The 13,362-nt window shown below is 50.0% G+C and overlaps 2 protein-coding genes across 5 annotated transcripts in view; one reads left to right on the top strand and one right to left on the bottom strand.

The window, feature by feature from the left end:
• Positions 1 to 7,654, top strand: part of NFKB2 (nuclear factor kappa B subunit 2) — an 83,268-nt gene extending 75,614 nt beyond the window's left edge. The window contains exons 18-25 of the mRNA XM_081864265.1: positions 648 to 852; positions 2,453 to 2,622; positions 2,745 to 2,847; positions 4,137 to 4,348; positions 5,124 to 5,202; positions 5,755 to 5,927; positions 6,031 to 6,142; positions 6,235 to 7,654. Of these exons, the coding sequence (XP_081720391.1) occupies positions 648 to 852; positions 2,453 to 2,622; positions 2,745 to 2,847; positions 4,137 to 4,348; positions 5,124 to 5,202; positions 5,755 to 5,927; positions 6,031 to 6,142; positions 6,235 to 6,371 (1,191 nt within the window). The 3' untranslated portion in view covers positions 6,372 to 7,654. The remainder of the gene's footprint in view (positions 1 to 647; positions 853 to 2,452; positions 2,623 to 2,744; positions 2,848 to 4,136; positions 4,349 to 5,123; positions 5,203 to 5,754; positions 5,928 to 6,030; positions 6,143 to 6,234) is intronic.
• Positions 7,655 to 9,535: 1,881 nt separating this feature from the next.
• The window catches only part of PSD (pleckstrin and Sec7 domain containing), a gene marked incomplete at its 5' end in the record, with an annotated part of 89,143 nt that continues 85,316 nt past the window's right edge, over positions 9,536 to 13,362 (bottom strand). For all 4 annotated transcript variants that reach the window (XM_081864233.1, XM_081864234.1, XM_081864236.1 and 1 more), the window contains 3 exons: positions 9,536 to 11,231; positions 12,628 to 12,771; positions 13,191 to 13,335. In XM_081864233.1, the coding sequence (XP_081720359.1) occupies positions 11,007 to 11,231; positions 12,628 to 12,771; positions 13,191 to 13,335 (514 nt within the window). In that variant the 3' untranslated portion in view covers positions 9,536 to 11,006. The remainder of the gene's footprint in view (positions 11,232 to 12,627; positions 12,772 to 13,190; positions 13,336 to 13,362) is intronic.

The raw sequence follows: 13,362 nt of genomic DNA, 5'->3' as shown, positions 1-13,362 counted from the left end.
TGTTCTCCACTAATTTTTCAATGGATTTCGAAAACAGAATCATTCCTTGTGACATTAATTTGACACCCGAGGTACCACTGTATAAAAGAGCTGCTGAAAGCAGACCCCATGGCGTTGGAACGCAACCCCATAACACGTTAAGAAAATGAGCTGGTCCCAACTTTTCCCTTGTCTCCTGGGATTCTTCCTTGTGAACTTCCTGTTCACTTCGGCGCTGGCCAATATGGCACCTCCAACTGTTGCTGGGCTGCAACTACTTCCATTCCTCTCCATGGGCCGCCAGGCTGGCAGGAGTTGGAAGTCCAAGAACATCTGGGTGGAGGCACTGTGTCGGCCTCCCCTGCTTAGTTTGGGGGCAGCAGTGAGGAATGGTCCTAGTTTCCTTGAACCAGTTGTGAATCCACATAGAGTATGCCTGTCTGATCGTTGCTTGCGCAGGTAGATGATTGAGTCTTGTACGAGGAAGCGTCTCCTTCTCCAATGTTACTCAGGTAGGAGTGGAGAGAAAGTGGTCACCCCAGAACGTTGCTTAGATGGGAAGGGGCGAAGGAAGTTTCTCTGGTCTCTGCACTTAGGACAAACACCTTGATTCCTTCCCCGGTTCTTTTGCTAGAATTAGACCCGTCTCCCCCTTTTCTTCACAGACACCTTTGCACCTGGCTGTGATCACCCGCCAGCCCAGGGTGGCTGGGTTCTTGCTGCAGGCTGGTGCGGACCCCACTCTGCTAGATCGCTATGGCAACTCAGTAGTGCATTTGGCGTTGCAGCTGGGGGATGAGGAGATGCTGAAGACCCTCCTCTGTCACCTCGGCTCCCACACCCTCCAGCTCCTGGAAACACCTAATTATTATGGTAAGCGACGGGATAGTTTTGGAGGCTCAGGCAGGTGAGAGCTGGCTGGCTGGTTTCAGAGTGAATGTCTCTGAGCGGCTCGAAACAAGAGGGGAGGGCAGTGCATAATCTGCAGGAGGTATGCTGTCTAGGGATGGGTGATATCTGGTTTTCAATATCACAATATATCACCAGCTAAATATCATGATATTTTGATATATATATCTGCGGTGGCAGAAAGTCCTGCCATACTTTCCCACAGCGGCGGAGGGCCTTAACGAGGCTCCCTGCGGCAGTGGAGGGCCTTAAAATGTAAAGTAGTAGCTCAAATAAAAATATTAAATATTAAATGTGTGTGTGTGTGTGTGTATATATATATAATATTTTCAAATAATTTGAATAGTTTAAGTGATTTACTAGCCAAGTTGCATCTGCTTCCCCACCCAGAGGTCTAAGTGGAATCTGTGCAAGCATAAGTTCAACTAAACTTTCTTCTACTTTCCTGGGAGTAAGCCCCATTGAATTCAGTAGGGCTTGTTTTGCTTTCACTGTTTACTGAAAAACAGCCTCTCTGTCATTCTTACAAAGTACCCAACCTCCCATTTCAGCATAAGGCAGTCAGCTAAATCTTCTCCCCTCTATTTCCCCCCCACGCAGAAAGACTCCTCCATCCATCTTTTTTTTTATCAAAGGGAGGGAGGGCAAGCAAGCAAGCATACAAGCAAAAAGATAAAGGTAAAGGGACCCCTGACCATTAGGTCCAGTCATGGCTGACTCTGGGGTTGCGGCGCTCATCTCGCTTTATTGGCCAAGGAAGCCTACGTACAGCTTCCGGGTCATGTGGCCAGCACGACTAAGCCGCTTCTGGCAAACCAGAGCAGCGCACGGAAATGCCGTTTACCTTCCCGCCAGAGCGGGACGTGCTTTCGAACTGCTAGGTTGGCAGGAGCAGGGGAGCTCACCCCGTCGCGGGGATTCGAACCGCCGACCTTCTGATCGGCAAGTCCTAGGCTCTGTGGTTTAACCCACAGCGCCACCCGCATCCCTTAAGCAAAAAGATAGTTTCATTTAAATTTAAAAACACCCTTTTTAATATGGAGGTTAGCTATTTAGGGGGAACCAACAACATAATCACCTCCTGAAAATACTCTTCCCCCTCTTTTTTTCACTAGTGAGGGAAGAAAGAAGTGCTTTCCAGTTCTTTGTTTACTTCGCCTCTTGGGGTTGCTCCTGAATTGTTAGCAGGCTCTGCATAATTAGCTGAGCTCTAAGTGGAAAGATAACTAGAAGCTGAAAGTTTGCTGGTTTGTGTGAGGGCTTATCTTCTTTCTTACTGGTTAGGAGGGAGGAGGGAGAGAGCTTAACAAAGCTGGAGACACCGGTGCCTGCAAATTATCTGCAAAATATTGAGCTACCCCCTGGGAAGCTGTTAAGTCTCCACCTTTTCTTCACGGGTGTGTATTGCCTAGTTGAAACACTTATTTCAATACCTGTATTCAAATTCAATGATAAAGCGATTTTATTGCACAGCCTTAGTGCTGTCCCTAGAGGGGTTTCCCCAGCCGTCCTCAAAGGCAGCTTTTTGGTGCTTCATTCCCACTAACCTTTGCTCCTTTGTTAGGCCTTTTCCCTGTACACCTTGCCGTGAAATGCAAGAACCCAGCCTGCATCGAGCTGCTTGTTGAGAAGGGAGCGGATGTGAACGCAGCCGAGCGGCAGAGCGGCCGGAGCCCTTTGCATCTTGCTGTGGAGATGGAGAACCTTAACCTGGCGACGTACCTGTTGAAGAAGGTATGCGGGGTTTGGCTGTGTGCAGAAATGGCTTCCCCATCCTCGTTCACATATGTGGGAAGGGGTGACTCTTTTCTGAGAGCGCTTGCCAGCCTTTAATTCCGTGCCCTTTCTCTGTCCAGCTGGGAGCTGATGTGAATGCCCAGACGTCAGCTGGCAATACGCCTCTTCACCTGGCAGCAGGCATGGGCTCCCCCATCCTTACCAGGATGCTGATCAAAGCAGGTAAATCTTCTCTCCAGTGTCCCTGGGACTCAGTAGGGCTCAAGGATTCCTCTAGGAGCTGGTGGGCTGCCCACTTTCTATTCTCACCCTTCTGGTTTAAGAAGAGCTGGAACTTTGCATTGACCGAAAGTCATCTGACTTTCCTACTAGGTATTTATTTCCACTTGATGCCAGACACTTGTTTCCACTCATAGTTAAAGGTAAAGGTACCCCTGAACCTTGGGTCCAGTCGTGGACGACTCTGGGGTTGCGGCGCTCATCTTGCTCTATAGGCCGAGGGAGCAGGCATTTGTCCACGGACAGCTTCCGGGTCATGTGGCCAGCATGACTAAGCCGCTTCTGGCGAACCAGAGCAGCGCATGGAAATGCCGTTTACCTTCCCGCCGGAGCGGTACCTATTTATCTACTTGCACTTGACGTGCTTTTGAACTGCTAGGTTGGCAGGAGCAGGGACCGAGCAACGGGAGCTCACCCTGTCACGGGGATTCGAACCGCGACCTTCTGATCGGCAAGCCCTAGGCTCTGTGGTTTAGACCCTATAGTTACTTAACAGCAAATAACCCTCCTCTTGCTTTGCATATCACTTGTATTAAATGCTTCCCAAAACAGCAAACACTTGATGGTCCATCCAGCAGATGACCTGGGTCATCTGCACCCAGAACTTTACTCACTCAAGAGGGAGCAGTTCCTACTGGGATAGGAGGTGGGAATCTTGGGACCCATTCCATTCCTCAGGAGAGGACTCTGTGCTCAGTTGCTCAGTTATAAGGTCTCTCTCTCTCTCTCTCTCTTTGTCATGTCCACTTATTTTTGGGTGCAGTCTAGACAACAAATGTTGCATTAGTTGGACTGGGGTGGGGGAGAAAAGAATAAGCTATGTAGTTGATTTCAAATGGAAGATGACATTGAATAAATATCCCAGACTTTTAAAAGTTTGGGGGAAGGAGAGGGTGGGCAACAAACTGGTCCAGAGAAAGATTGGAATTCAGCACTGACAAGCAGAAAGGCTTGGGCTAATGGGACAATCTCTCATCTCCTACCCATGCGCTGTTCTGGGGGCGTTCCTGTGCCTCCAGTGGATTTGGGGAAAGAGATGGGGGGAAGCCTGTTGCACTAGTGGGGAGTCCTTGCACTGGCTTCCAGTAGCAGAAAGGGTTTGTTGAATCTGGTCCTAAAATTCCAGAACAAGGTGCAGATCAGTCACAAAGGGAGCTGCCCGATAAACCCCCTGATATACCATGTCCTGTTTGAAGCATTATGCCAGCTGAACTCCCTGTTGAACTCCCCAGGGGCAGATGTCCTGTGTGAGAACGACGAGCCCATCTCGGCCCCCTCGTCTAACCCAGGCAGCGACGTGGAGTTGGAGCAGGAAGAGGAGGAGGAATGGGTCATGGAGCTGGGAGAGGCCCCGGGTGCAGACTGCGTGACTGAGCTGAAGAGCAAATGGCCTGAGAAGCAGGGGCGGGGGCACACGCCATTGGACTTGACTTCGAGCCAGAAGGTATGTAAAGTTTTTTTTTGGGGGGGGGGGTTCAGATTGGACCCTTGCTGCAGTTGAGCCATTCCTAGTTGTAACGTATGCAATGTTCTAGGCCAGACTTTCCCAAACTTGGGTCTCCAGCTGAGAGCCAAGGTGGTGTAGTGGTTAAGAGCGGTAGACTCGTAATCTGGTGAACCTGGTTCGCTTCCCCGCTCCTCCACATGCAGCTGCTGGGTGACCTTGGGCTAGTCACACTTCTCTGAAGTCTCTCAGCCCCACTCACCTCACAGAGTGTTGTGGGGGAGGAAGGGAAAGGAGATTGTTAGCTGCTTTGAGACTTCTTAGAGTAGTGATAAAGCGGGGTATCAAATCCAAACTCCTCTTCTTCTTCCATCATCCCCATCTACAGTACCAGTAGCCTGGGATGATGGGAGTTGTAGTCCAACAGCAGCTGGGGACCCAGGTTTGGGAAACCCTGTTCTGGACCAGCCTCTTCTGGACTGCAGCTCCCATCATTCCTGGCTGTTGGCTGAGGCTTGTTGTGTTGCCCTCCCAGGTGTTGTGAGCTACATTGTCCACCTGTGGACTATAGAGCGTCCTGCAACTAAGGCAGTTTGGATCATCACCCACCTCTGATCATAGCTATTTGTAGCTCCCTGTGTACCCCTTTGCTCCCCATGTTTTGTGATGGGATGGGCCCCATCCCCATGCATTCAGTAGAAGAAACTTTTTTATCTCTCCTGATATAACGTGCTTAGGGGACAGTTAGAGGTAACCAAGGCTTCTTTCCTTCCAGGTGCGGGAGATATTGCAGCAAGCCTTGCTGCAGAACCCAGAAAGGGAGCAGTCTACCGAGACTCCTGCTTCCAGGCAAGGTGAGTGAACGCTTCTGTTCTGCTTGGGGTCCCGCTGAGAAATAACCCCTGTGCATCATTTCAGATTTGGACTTGGGGGTTTTGGCCATCCATACACATAAAATTCCAATACATATTAAAACATTTTTTTTTTTTATGTTACTGACTTCCCATCCCCTTTTCCGTGATGTTTTTCTTACCCCCCCCCCTTGCTGAACCCTGTCCTCCCCTCTTATTTAACATAGTCATAACACAATAATCTTTAATTGTTCTGTCGCTCACAGTTCAAAACCTGCTCGCGGATTCGTCCTGTTGTAGTCTTTCTTCAAATAATCTGAAAAGGGCTTTCATTCTTCAAGAAAAACAATTGTCACTAAGTTCTCTTATTTTAGCTGTTAGCTTTGCTGATTCAACCTATTTCATTACTTTACTTATCCATTCTTCTTTAGCGGGGGCCATAGGTGTGGCTTTCCTGGTCGGGTGTGGGGAGGAGGCAGTGGCTTTTGGGGCAGAGACTGGCACCTTTGTGCAGAGAAGCGATCGCCTGTCATCCTCTGTCTCTGATTTCTCCAGGAAGCGTCCTGTCTCTGAATAGCGACACCCTCCAAAATCTAGAGCAGCTTCTGAACCACGACTGCCAAGGGGCAGACTGGGCAGAGCTAGCCAAGAGACTGGGCCTCTGCAGCCTGGTGGAGACCTACAGAGGGGCAGAGTCTCCCAGCAGAAGACTTCTCCTGAGCTATGAGGTTAGTAGATCCTCCTCTGTCCTTTGCCCTCCCCCTCTCCTCTGTCACCGATTCCTAGCAGGTCCCCTCTGAACCCTCTATGTTTCTCTCTCTTCCCCCGCAGCTTGCCGGCGGCAGCCTCAAGGGTCTGCTGGAAGCGCTTGACTCCATGGGACTGACGGAGGGAGTGAAGCTACTGCAGAGACCAGAGACGTTTGTCAAGCTACAGAGTACAGGTACAGATACGGAACGTTAGGGCTGGGGTCGCAGAGACAGGAAAACTGCACCGGATAACTTGCTGACGGCTATCTCTGTCTGCCTCTCTCAGAGCTGAAGGAAGACAGCGCCTATGGGAGCCAGTCTGTGGAAGAGGAGACAGCAGCCCTGCCTGGGAAGCTTCCACCAGCCTCCTCCCTGGAAGTCTCGCCTCTCTTGCCTCACAACCAGCAGGAGCAAGTGCACTGATACGAGAGAAGCCGGAGCCTCGCTGGGGGAAGGGTGATCTCGGACATGTGCCTCTCAGACCCAGGACTTGGGCATCAGGAGCTGGGAAGGCCGTGCAGAGCTCGGCACAGCTCTGATTTTCACGGCTGGTCTGCACAATGTAGGAAGGACTCTGTTGCAGTTAGCTCAGCCTGCCTTGCATTCACCAGACCTTCACCAGACGTGGGCGATAGGGATAAGCGGTTGTTTTGTCCTGGTGCCTTTTATCAAATTCTGGTCCAAGCCTGATCAGGACTTTGGGTCTTCTGCTCTTCCTGAGACAACCTTGCTCCCCGGCATCAGCCATGTTACTTGTGATGGGTTAGGTTTCGTTGGACAATGAATGCTATTTACTCCTGAGCTCCTGGACTGCCCCACAAATTGGTCCCCTTTTAGTGCCTTTTTATAGTCCTAGTGATTCAGGTGCCTGCCTTCTCCTTGGGAATTAATGGCTCTACAGAACTGAATTTTCACCTGTGGCTTGGTAATTTGGGGCAGAATTCCCAAAATGCATTCGGACAAAAGAAACCCTACGTTTGACACAACCCTCGTGTCATGTGAAGCAGGGTAACAGCCCTTTCAGAACCTAGTGAACAGATCTGTTGCTTAGTCCTACGATCTCATTTGGATTTGAGCAAACCCTTACGTAATGGCTCATCTTGGAACATTTGTTAACATGCAATTTTAACAATTGCCTATCAGCAGGTGTCCAATCTGCACATTGTTTTCAAGTGACAAAGAATGCCATTCAATGTCAGTAAGCAGTTTCCACAAGTTAAGCAAGAAGGATGTTCTGGCCGTGTTAAGTTGCTGACAGTTGTGCTTCCTAGTCAGAGGTTCAGAGGTGTTTGAGGGGGGAGAGCTCTTGCAATGTTGAGTAGCTAAAACTTTGATTTAAAGATTTGCAGTTAGGAATCCATGCTGGTTTGTTGCGGGGGAGGGGGTCTTCTGAGCTGAAAATTCCAACCTTGGCTCAGAACCCCCCCCCCCCCCCCCAGTTCTGTGAAGGGAATAAATGATGCAAATTTGCATGTATCTGCTACTTGGTACACAGCAAAGAGGCCGTTTCAGGAGAACTTAGCCCTTTGGATAGAAGAAGGAAACCTGCGCATCAGAGGACAAAAGTATCGAGTGGATGACTGACAAGTTCTGCCACAACCGCACTCCAATTTCTAAGTCTTTGTAGTTTTCAAAAGACTTCTGTCACAGAGAATAGACTTGTGCTTTGCGGATAATTTTTTAAAATAAAAATCCCAGGGTGACTATGTCTGCATCAAAAGTACATTCATCATTGATGCTTTAGCTGAGACTCTTGCATTTGCAGAGGGTTGGACTAGATGACCCTTGGGTCCCTTCCAACTTTACGATTCTATGCTGATTAATGCATTTTTCTAGACTATTTGCCTTCCAGGTGTCCTCCAGATGTTTTGGACTACCTCTCCAATCAACCCCAGTGTGGTCCAAAAGAATCTAGAGAGCATAAGGTTAGTGAATGCTGTTTTAGGCTGTTAAGAAAATGTTCTATTAGCTTATCACAGGCTGTGTTTATATGTAAGACTAAGTCAAACCGTTGTGAGCATGCTGGTTTCAGAGGAGGAGAGTGGAGCTGTTTGCCTCCTCGGTCCATTTTAGCTTAGTGCAACATGGCAGTTTAGCCAAGGTTTTAGTGTGCTGTTTGAACCCAGGTTTGTGGTTGAGCTTTATTTCCCTCTTGACCAGAGCTTCTGCTCCAAGGTTTTGTCTAGGCTGCAGATGGTTCTTGAGGAGGAGAGCTTTGTCAGGACCCCAGCAAGTGACAGACAAGTGGCTGTTGGGCAGTAAGACTCTGGACTGGTGTTTTGCTGTGGCTTCTGGCAACCAAGAGCAGAGTTCTCTCTTGCAGGGATGATGCTCAGAAGCCAGCCATTCTTCCAAAGCAGAGTGATTTATATACGTGCCACTTTTCTGCCAGCCTTGCCTATTAATGTTAGGAAAGATTCACTACCAGAAAAGGGGTAGTTAAATGATCTGGCCCTTTCCAAGTACCTCTCCTCTTCCACATTGCTCTGTATTCCATGCAGAATACAGTAAGCCTTTCGAACTTCTTTTACGAATCATCAGAGTGAAAATTGGAACCGCCATTCTCCTCCCAAGTTTTCAGAACTTGCTGTAACCTGCAAAAATGCTGCACTGTTCTCTTCCCTGAGTTTCCTTCCTTCATTGTGTTCTCTTACTGCTGTTGCTCTACTCTTCAGCTTCTCCTTTTATCCTGCTGTTCCAGACACACCTCCATTTTTGCTTGCTTCTTTATTTTGAACTCTGTATAGACATGTGTACTTTGCTCTAGTTCCTGTCTGATTCTTTTCATTCTCCAGTCTCTAACCTTGATAAACCCCAGGTAGCATCCAGGGAGTTGCACAAGTTGGAAGGCGGCTGGAAAAGCCATTTCCCTCCCACCCCTCTGCAGGGGCTGTGTTTCTTGGAGAATGGCAGCAGAGAGAGAGAGGGGGGAACTGCCCCAAATTAGCTGGAGGGCTCTTGGGCCCCAAACCATATTTCACTGTGCTGGTATTACCTTTGTAGAATTCTCTTCCTCCCGATAGCTGCCCGGTTTTGTCAGTTTCCTTCCTTAACCCTACTGTTGTTGTCACATGCTACATCTGATCCTTTCCCCCCTCCAGCTCAGCCCTTCATGGTGTCTTTCTTCAGCCCCCCCCCCCCGGTATCTCCATTTTGTTTGTGTATGCATAGCAACCATGCGTCTTTACTTCTTCTGTTTAGCTTTCTCCAGCCCCTACGGTATTTCACGTGTCTGTATAGTGGTGTGCCTTGTTCCCTGTGGCCATGGCCTTGCTCCAAGTAACTAGTTACCCAGGAGCTGCTTGACCTTTGCTCCTCTCAGCCATAGCAGGCAGCATGGCCAAATGGTCAGGGATGGTGGCAGTTGGGCATCCCAACCAGAGCTGTGGGGTCCCTACTTTCCACAAGGGTCAGGCAGCTTCCTGCTCCTTATCCAACCCAAGTGTGTTGAAAAACAAAATGGCCGCCCTTCTGCCATGGCAGTGGCCCCCTCTGGCTATCTTTTTTCAGTTGGGTAGGAGCAGCTGTTGTAGTTGGTTTAGGACAGCAGTGTTAAGATGCTTTTGGCTCAGGGAGAACCAGGTCAATGAAGGTGCTTGAATAAGTTTTACTTAGGTAATTAAAGGAAGAAACTGTACAGAGCTCTTTAGGTTTGTTTTTTTACAGTCAATTCAAGAGCAGAATAAAAAATTGACACATTCAGAGAGTCAGTGCTGGAAACAGCCAGCCAATCCCCTCCCCGCCCCACTTTGCCCTTCTTTACATCTGCAGAATTTCCCATTTGCTTTTGTCGCATCCCCCCCCCCCCCCGTCACCTGGGGCTTTCTTTAACCCATCTCCTGCTGTTTTAAGCAAGTATTGGAGCCACAGCCTTAAAGCCCCTTGAAGTGACAAGTGAGAAGGAGCAGGCCGGATGTGCAGCCGGGGGGGGGGGGCGGTTGCCGTGTTTTCTTAAACTTGGGTCCCTGGCTGTTGCTGGAATACAACTCCCATCATCTCTAGCAACAGGCGGGGACCCAAGTTTGAGGAAACACTGGTTGAGGGGTGGAAATGCTCCTGGCAATTTCAGAACCCTCCACCCACCCTTGTGAGATTAATCTATATGTATTCTGGCTAGGACTATGGGCTATTCAGTTCTGGCCCCTGCATTGTTTAAGCCCCACATCAACTAGGCCAGAAAAGAGGCCAGCATGCTCATCGTCCACAGTGATCTCCATAGGGGGGAGGAGGAGGGATTAGAGGGGGTGTGCTCTTGGGGGGGGGGGTTCCCCCACCCCTACTATGGCTTTGTCAGGCTGCCACCCGGGAGGCATCCATTGTCCCTGGTTACCCTGTTAGTGCTGGTCCCTTGAAGCCAAAGGGCAACCCCCCCAAGCCCCGATCTGTAAGTGCTGAACAAGTATCAGGGTGACTCGAGGCCCAGCTTGTGCTGGTGGACAGCTGCTGGTGGTGAAGAAGAAATTGGGCATCCGTGCAGGAGTTGCTTGTGCTCCTGTAGGCAGCCAGTGCAAGCGTCGTGTCTGCAGGAGGGATCGGGGCCCTTGCCACCCCGAGCTCTGGGCCAAATGGTCCCTGCTTAAACGAAGCAAGTGTCTTTTTTTAATCTGTCGCCAGTGTGATTCAGTGTTGCCGGGTACTAAAAAAATGTAAAATATTATCACAAAAACGGTAAGAAACGGGCAAGGAAAAGTGGGGGGTGGGGTTGCAGTGTGGAGGCAGCCAGGATTCAGCCCTTTCCACCCCTTATCGCTTTTGCAAGAAATGGGGGTGGCGCAGGGGGTGGGGAGAAAAAGGAAGGTTCTTGCTGCTGTGTGTGGTTTGGAAAACAGCCCTGTGGTTTTTGTCGCACGAGGGTTTTTGGTCGCTTCACTCACGCACGAGACCAGGAAGGCTGCGCACGCTGGAACTGTGGTCGCCCCTCCTCCTGGATAACAGGCTCTGTCCCGCAGCGAAGAAGAGGCCTCGGGCCTTCTGTGGTGCGGCTCCCGGCCACCGAGAACGAAATCATGCAGGTTTATAGGACGGGCACGGCACCCTCCTGGCAGGCCCCTGACCCTTCTAGGACTTCTGCAGACTGCTGGCAGCTTGTCGGCTACTGCGCTTGATCCTGGGTCCCCCGCCGACTGGCTCCTGGCTCAGGGAAGGGATGGACTGTGACTTTTTGACACTGTTCTCTGCGCCGGTTGCTGTTTCAAACAGGGCGGCCTCTAGCACCGTGAGGTCCTCAGAGCCTGTCTTCAGCTTGGCCCGCATCAGGGTAGCGTAGATCCCATAGCGTGTTTTCTGCAGGGAAGGGAGACGTGAGAGGCAACTGGTTTGGGGGATCCCCCTTCGCACATCACACCAATTATTTTAGCCTGTTTATTCACTTCTGAAGCTGGCCTGCATGGCTCTCTGCCCTCAACAATAACCCTGAGAGACAGTGACTGGCTGAGTGGAGATTTGAACCCTGCCCATCCTTTGAAATGTGTGTGGTTCTTATCCCACGCCCCAACCCCCATTTCAAAAAGGATATTTGTAGAGCAGGGGAAGGCACAGATCAAAGGAGTCTGAGCATCTTTCCTACAAGAAAGGCCTAAACATTCAAGGGCTAGTAAGTTTACATGGGAGAAAGACTACTATGTGAAGGTTTATAAAAAAGGTGGGGAGAGATAAAAATTCACAATCCTGAAACACACGCACCTCAAAAAAGGGACAAACTGCTGGTTTGGGAGAATCAAGGGTGTTTTACACACAATGCATAATTACCGTAAGAAATCCAATGGGATAGTCAGCACAGAGAGATATTGCAGCCAAAATACATTAAAATGTTTTTAAATAGTGTGATTAGACAGATACAGGGGCAGGCTATGGCAGTGTTAGAAACTCAGCTATAAAAGCTAAATGGCACCTTAAACCAAGGTTACAGTTGCCACAGCAGAATGTCTATTCGCCAGGGGGTTGGAATAGATGAGTCTTGGGGTCCCTTCGAACGATATGATTCTATGATCTCAGCTACATTGCTTGACTGTAGCTTGCTCATACAACAATTTGCTTGTCCCAGTATGCAAGGAGGAGAAACACACATGGTATGGACTAAGGCAGAGGTTTTAAAACTGGTCACGGGCCCAGAAATCTCCATGTAGTCGTAATTCAACCTGCACCAGTAGCAACATGTGCCTGGCTTGTTTCGAACAATGGGCTACAGGTGTCTCAGCAGCTGCTGAATGTACCTCCAACTACAGAGGAATTGTGAGCAGTATTAAACTATAACCCATCGTGTCAGAAGGATTTCTGCTTGTGCAATGGGTCTTTGCCCCCTATGCTCTCCCCAAATCTGCTCCAGAAGGCTGGGAAGATGCAGGGAGAGGAGAGAGTTTCCTTTCCCAAACAGAAGCCCCTGTGTCGATGAAATGTTCACGTAACGCTACGTTGGGCTTCCACCCTGCCCTGCCTGCCAACGTCAGCTGCCCTGGGACATTTCTTTCCTGCCTTGACCGTGGGTTTCCTGGTGGGCTTTGGTCTGATCCAGGAAGGGTTTGCAAAGCACGACTGTCCCTGATGCTGGGGTCACCTCTCTCTCTAGCGAGCAGCCCCAGTATAGGACTGGTTTGGCTGTAAAGGTGGCACTTCCCTTGCGAGAACTTCCACCACCAGGCTGTGGCAAATTTGGGGGGCACCCGCCCGCTCCCTTACTGACCTCAAATATCAGGTACTCCTCCTTTTGCTTCAGCTCTTCGTACTCCTTGCCCTTCACCTTCTTCTCGGGCAGGGAGGAGCGGTGCTCAAGCAGCTCTGCTGCCATGGCTTTGAATTTGGCCTCATGACTCTTTACTTGCTCCTCCTGGGAAAAGGGAAGAAAGAAGTTCCCTTGACTTCAGCTGTCCAGCCTCACCATCTAACTTCCTTTCCCTCCATCCCCCTGTACTGCAGCTCTTTATAATCCCCTTTTCAGAGAAGCTGCTGGCATGGGCTTCTGCAACACCCCTATTCCCCCCCCCCCACTGAGCTAAACATGTACAATGACTTCCACCCGCCCTCAAGTTGGTGCCTTCTTATGCTGTCTTCTGGAAGTATCTCCCCCCCTCACAAAGATATGTATGACATCCCTGCCCCTCAAGGGAGCTCCTTTCTAAACATGGCAATTCCTGCTCCATCCTTTGTTAGCCTTTAAGGTGCCCACAAGCCTCTTTGATCCTGCAACCCTACCACGTCTTCTTTCTCCAATTCCTCTCGGTGGCAGAGGCCTGGTCCTCCGCTTACCTGAGACAGCCGTGTGGTGGAGCTGGGCAACAGAGGGCGGCTAAACTTCTTCTGAGACCCAATTGCAGCTGGGAATGGGGGGGCGGAGAACATAGCTGCCACCACATTGATGCGTGTGATCCAGGAATTCATTTGCTCTGTGTTCCTGGAGGAAGATGCAAAAGTCAACAGA

Source organism: Podarcis erhardii (genome assembly GCF_964252035.2).
Source record: "Podarcis erhardii genome assembly, chromosome: 5".
Classification (NCBI taxonomy): Eukaryota; Metazoa; Chordata; class Lepidosauria; order Squamata; family Lacertidae; genus Podarcis; species Podarcis erhardii.
This window is presented reverse-complemented; position numbering and strand designations above follow the sequence as displayed.